At 41.0% G+C, this 6,563-nt stretch overlaps 1 protein-coding gene across 5 annotated transcripts in view; it reads left to right on the top strand.

Moving 5' to 3' along the window:
- Positions 1-1,008: 1,008 nt before the first annotated feature.
- Positions 1,009-6,563, top strand: part of fmnl3 (formin-like 3) — a 47,901-nt gene continuing 42,346 nt past the window's right edge. For all 5 annotated transcript variants that reach the window (XM_033629070.2, XM_033629069.2, XM_033629067.2 and 2 more), the window contains exon 1: positions 1,009-1,594. In XM_033629070.2, the coding sequence (XP_033484961.2) occupies positions 1,481-1,594 (114 nt within the window). In that variant the 5' untranslated portion in view covers positions 1,009-1,480. The remainder of the gene's footprint in view (positions 1,595-6,563) is intronic.

Genomic DNA, 6,563 nt, shown 5'->3' with positions numbered 1-6,563 from the left:
AAACAAAGCATAAGTAAGTAGAAATAAAACATGGAATAAAGTGAGAAAAATAAATATATATATTTAATATGGAAATATTAAGAAAAATCAAGAATAGATAAATGGAAACATAAAGACATAAAATATAAAGAATAATTATTTACATTTATTTGTGTGTGTATATATAATGCATATATTTATTCATTTAGTGCATATAAGTAACTATTTTCAATAATTTCTATTTTATGTAGTGTCATTTATTTATCTTTATCCCTTTATTTATATTTATTATGTTTTGTCCACATATTTTTGATTAACTTATTTATTATTCTGTTGATTTTTATCCTTTATTTTAAGAAATTTTATTTATTCCACTTTATATTTCCATATTTATTGTCATTATTTATTTGACTTTTTTAATTTTTAACTTTTTATTTAATTTATTTTTTATCCCTTTATATATATTTCTTATTTATTTCAGTTTACATCCACATATTTTTAATTTAATTATTTAATCTATTTCTCATCATATTTCCATCTTTTTATTTACATATTAATTTCTTATTTAATCCCCTCAATATTGCCATATTTACTGTCTATAATGTCTTTTTTAAAAAAAAATTATATGATTTAATTTATACATTATTAATCTTTATTTACATATTTTCAATTATTTATTTCTATTCATTTCCACGGGTTTTTTTTTTTCTTGTTTTTTCTTTTTTCTTACAGGTGTTTTATTTTTTATGGCACTTCTGTAACTCAGTAGTTTTAACTAAATTTCAATTAAATTTTGGGGGTGCTAGATTAAATGTCATACTCCTGTTTGTCCACCAGGTCGCGCTAAAACGCTGACAAACCTGCACTCTTCCGTCCAGTTGTATGTGGGTTCCCTGCCTGCAGATGTGAGGGGTAGGGAAACACAGATTAAATGATTGACATCTGTTTAAACCAATAGCAGCCCTCCTCCCCCAGCTGGGGGCGGGACTTGAGGAGAAACCCTGCCCTCTGAGTGGAGGCAAGAGCAAAGAGTTTAATCAGGATCACACAACAATAATGAATGGAAACACGTCGTAGCCAAGAAAGTTGAGCAGCAACTCAAAGCAACTGTTGGTCGGCTTTTGAAAGTTATTTGTCGCGCGGGGGAAACTTTTTTTAAGTAATGGATTGGCCATGCAAATTAGAAAGTACTTTCTGGAAGAGAAAGCAGCCGCACTTTGATTGTTACGTTTGAAAGGTAGTTTTTGAGGGGAAACTACAGTGGGACTCACTGTAAAAACCTAAACGCGTGAGTAAGTGTAAATGGCATTTTGGGACAGTGATACGAGACTACTGCACTGTCAGCAGTTCATCTCTGTTTGGAGAGGTGGATCAACTGGATTAATCCGTTAATGAAACTGTGGGAATACTGTTTTTGATTTTTGCTTGGATTATCATCACTGTGAGAAGCTGAAGAATTCAAGTTGATCAGAGGATACACCGCAGCACCTCTGGGGGCAAAATGGGGAACATAGAAAGTGTGGACGGCCAGTCGGAGATGAAGCATCACATCATGCCTCTGAAGGTCCCCATGCCTGACCCCACCGAGCTGGAGGAGAAATTTGCCATTGTTTTGGTAAGTTGTGATCACCACAGTTTGTCATACGTGCCACAAATGTCAAAGAAATATCTAAAAACTTTACTTTCTGCCTCATAAATTAATCATTCACAGAATTAAAATTCAAAACAGTGCCAGTATAAACATCCCCAGTAATGGATGGTGTTACTGTTTTGCTCTTTTGCTTCTTGTAACTTTTATTTAAGGTGTGTTTACATGTCTTTATCGTCCATAATGAGCTGCTGATGTTGTAAATGAACAGACCTGTGCTGTCCCGCCCCTCTCTTCTCTCTCTCTCTCTCTCTCCCTCCCTGCTGTTCCCCCTCTCCTGCGGTTCTTTTGTCTCCCCTAAAGTCAGACAACTCAGCGTTTGGCTGAAGTGGCAAACACTGAGCACAGCATGGTGGGAGCTGGCAGGGGGGGTGGAGAGGGTGGAGGAGGAGGTGGTGGTGGGGGGGGGGGGGGACATTATACTGTATATCCTTGACGGAGCACACATCTCTGCATTCTCCGTCTGGGTTTATTTAAAGTTTTCTCGCTGCAGGCTGCTCATCTGAAAACAGCATTTTCTGAATTCCCCCAAAACTCCCACACCCGAAGAGTCTCTCTCTCTCTCCTCCCCTCCCTCCACCCTCACTCCACATCAGGCTGGAGCTGAGCTGTCTGAGCGCTTTGTAATAATGAGCACACAGTCAACACCCACTTCTACAGACTATCAACACTGTCAGGCAGTGGAGGAATGTAACTGAGCACATTTACTCAAGTACTGTTTTAAGCTTCTGTATACTTCTACTTCACTGCATGTAGGTGGTATATATTGTACTTTTCACCCAACTACATTTATTTGATATTTTACAGAAATTATGATTTATTATTATAGATTAAACTACCCAGAACTGTTTAATGCAGGGGTGTCAAACATGCAGCTTGTGGGCCAGAAGTGGCCCGCCAAAGGGTCCAATTCGGCCCACCAGATGACAAGACAAAGCCCTGTTTCCACCAAACACTTACACTATGGTACCTTTGGAACCAAAAGTAACCCTTCAGACATGGTACCTAGACCCTAGTGTTTCCACCGCAAACAGTACCCTTAAATGTGGACGGGGTTGTTGTCACTCGCTACGTCCAGCACTCACTGTATTTCCTCATCACCAGTAACACAGATGGAAGTCTGCACCTCGTTTATCATCCACAGAACGGAGTTACCCGCCGACATTTTCAGAACAAAATAAAACAGGCTGCAGTGAGAGTCTCTCTCCATGGCATATTTAAGAATAGTGGGTTTGTGCACTTAGTCCTTCTCAGGCAAGCTCAGGGGTTTAGTGTTGCCTGAGCCAACAGGAACAACGCTCCACAATACTTTTTTTTTCACTGAGTGAACATTAGAATAATCCTGTCACGTAACTCGGCTGATATTGAGATACATAAACGCTTGAAGCTTCACTCATTACTAAAAGTGTATGTCATTTAAAAACTAAAGTGATGGTCAAAGTTGTCACAGTGAATTTTAAGGTGTGCTGATGGATTCACGTTGTTACCTCATGCATTGAGTAACATTGCAGGTTAACGTTCCACCTTAAAAGTTGCCGGCAGTCGGCCCAGTGAATAAAGTCGTTTTTTTTTCTCTGTCTCAAGCTGCTGTGAGAGGCAGCAAAACGTCCTTTCATTTTCACAGTCTACTAATTAAACTCTCTACGGTATGAACAGTGGTTACATGAGCCTCAAAACCAGCCACAACTCAGCCGTCCGAGTGACCGTTTGCTATTGACCAATCAACAGACTGCTGTGTTCACAGCTCCACCTTTTTAGTAACAGATCTGAACTTTCTGTGACAGATTTTTTTATCCCTTTTATCATCTGATGACCCCTTGAATATATCTCAGGACCCTGGATTGAGAATAGGGCTGCAACGATTAGTCGACTAATAATCGTGACTATTTTAGTAGTCGACTAATCTGTTTGAGTAAGTTTTCATACAAAAGTACTATAAAAGTACCCCAAAATACTCTTATTGTAGCTTCTTACGTTCAAATGGCAGCTTTACACACTCTCCCATGACGGTGAACTAAAACCCTTTGGCGTGAGTACAATACAAAACATTTGATTACATAACTTGACTACAGTGGTGGAAGAAGTATTCAGATCATTTAGTTAAGTAAAAGTAGCCTAGCTTAGCATAAAGGTTGGAAACTGGTGGAAACAGCTAGCCTAGCCTTTTTGGTTTAATCTGTACAAAAACCTGTGATGTGGAGTAGATATTGCCTCATCTTAAAGACTTACAAGCCAAAAAAGGCTGGGAATCACTGGCCTTTAGGAAAGCAATAATAGCGCAATTATGGGAATACTCCATTTTGGTTTGCTCTGGACTGAAATTAAATTTTCCTTTTCGCAGTATCCCAGAAAAAACATCCATTGCTGAAGAGAGCTGGCCTGAGCTAGAGACGTGGTTGATAGGGTGTACTTACTGCACATGTTACATCAGGATGCCACATTGGCCTTTTCACAGTGACACAGTGGTAGTCCTTTAACAGAGCTACTTTCTGTTACATTTAGCTGAGTAACATTGTAGTCATGCAGTGTTCTTCGCACAACTTGTATTTAAGCTGCATATTTGAGTCTTCTCTCCACCCCTGCTGTGCTCATGCCTATCTAAACAGAAAACAGAAAGCCCAATAACATCAGCTTATTGCTCTGCTGCAGTGTGAGTAATCCAGCGCCTCAGAGTCAGAGAAGCATAAAATACATATTTACAAAATTCAAAACGGTTTTTATCACAGAGACCATCCTACCTGTTTATTTTTTTTTTGTTAAACAGTGGCATGAAGGTTTCTCACAAGTGCTTATTTCAACATAACCACACCCGGCCTTGATTTTCAGCTGTTTAAGACCTTAATTACGGCATCGAGCAGCACAGAGCTGGGATCTTCACAGCATCCATAGTCTCATTCTTGAACAGTTTGTGTGCCCTCCATGTTTCTGGAATAAAGCCATTATTTGCTTGCCAGAGTTATCAGCAGCCACAGAGCAAAGCCCTAGTATGAAGAGACGAGCACAGCGAGAAGCCATTCAAGGCCAGCTTGTTGACTGCTGTGCTAAGCCGCAGCTATTATGATAATTATACACCGAATTACACTGTAAGCACTATTACAGTCGTGTCTCTTCCATGCAGATGATTCACTGCTTGGGATATTTTAGATAAAGTTTTTCCATGTGATTTGTAGTCGTCACATTTCCCATGAAGAAAAAAAAGATCGACGTACTTCCTGCCCTGAGACGGGAGCAGTTGTTAGACTGCCCTGCAACACAAAGTGGATCCCTGTTATTATGTTCAGCCGTGCAGAGCAGATGATTTCTATGCAAGAGGCAGTAGACTCAACATTTCAGTTGTGCTTTTGACTGGGAACATTTTTCAAGCTCTTTAAACCCCACCCCACCCTACCCCATAGTAGCTCCAGATTTCCTTTACTTTGTGGGAAAGAACAACATACTTGTATATTTAAGTGTTCTTATCAGACAATAGTTGTCTCTCTGCCCTGCTGGCCCCTTGTTGCGAGATAAAGGTATATCAAAAGCTTCTGTCTTCGGGGTTGGAGCTCTTCAGGAAGACAAGGCCATTGATCTGTTATCTGGCAGTGTATCATAAAGCTAAAAATAGCCTGAGAGACTTCACTTTGCTTTTTCTAAATTCTGTCTTCTGTATTTCTTAGCCGGGACATAATTGGCTTCGTTGCAGCACACTTTCCATAAATGGATAGTTTGAAATGGGTAATTTCCCCTCCTCTGGACCACTGTGTTTCCTGTTGTATGATGGCATGCTGGTGTGAATGGATGTGTCTGCATCTGCGTGGCGGGACTGCCCACTCCTCTCAGACACAGCGCACAGACGTCCCACTGGACTGACAACAGCCTGTAATGATGTCATGGGTGCAGCAGCTTTCGCCAGTGCAGTAATATCCCAGAGCTAATGACTTTAACAGCACCGCTCTACTGTAGACGGTGGAGGGGAGTGGAGGAGGGGGCGAGACCCCGGGGCTAGTTTCATGCGGTCTGCTAATAAAATGCCTGGGTCAATTCTAAACCGGCAGCATGTGCTAAAGGCATCGTCTCCCTCTCGTCTCTTTTGTCCAGCATCCTCAGAAACAGCCTCAGCTCTGTCTTTTGTGGCTGGAAACAGCTGCCTGGCATTTTCCTTTCTTCATTTTAAAGGGGAAATTGCATTGTAGCCAATGGTCGTTGTGGTTGGTTCGCTTTACAATGAGAACTGTGTTCCTGCATGCAGGCTGCCACTGGTGCACAACATGCCATTAGTTCAGCCAGTGATACAGATCTGCCTAGACCTCACAGATGCACAACATAGATGCCATATCTATAAAATGATATCTTAGTCATTGGTAGCCTTCTCTTGATAGTTTTGGCTCTTCCTCCCCTTTCTTTGTCTTTGCTTACTTTTACTTATCCTTGGCTTTTTCCAAATGGAAGTGGAACCTCTCATTCTCTCACCCACTCAGTGTTTCCTACCTTCCTATTCCCCGAATTCACTCTCACTGTGGGTCTGTCCTACAAAATAACGTTCTCCATATGACTCTGTCCTTATGAGAACGATGTAAGATGAGTGAATGGCATTTTCAAAGGTGCATGCCTGGCCTGGGATCCTCTTTCAAAGTGCCCGAGCACCAATCCACCACTGAATTCCTGTGGTCTAGTCTCGGCTGAGGCCACAGGAGAACTCAGAAAGGGAAAATTCTCTTTGAACTGGCGGTCTGCCACTGTTCTCTGTTGTAATGACTTTACCAACATTTTTAAACAGCGCACACGTACTTAAGAGCTGTTACGGGAGCAGCATGGGATTATTTTCACCACTTGATTGCGTTGGAAACAATCCTAACCGATTTGTCTGACTCTGCCCAACTCCCATCGTTTTTCTATACTGTGACATCAAGTAGCATCACACGTAGATGTGCCGTTGCAGCATTTCTTTTGAGATTTC

The sequence above is a fragment of the Epinephelus lanceolatus genome, chromosome 8 (assembly GCF_041903045.1).
Source record: "Epinephelus lanceolatus isolate andai-2023 chromosome 8, ASM4190304v1, whole genome shotgun sequence".
Lineage (NCBI taxonomy): Eukaryota > Metazoa > Chordata > Actinopteri > Perciformes > Serranidae > Epinephelus > Epinephelus lanceolatus.
Note: the sequence above shows the minus strand (reverse complement) of the source record. Positions and strands in the feature narration are given on the sequence as shown.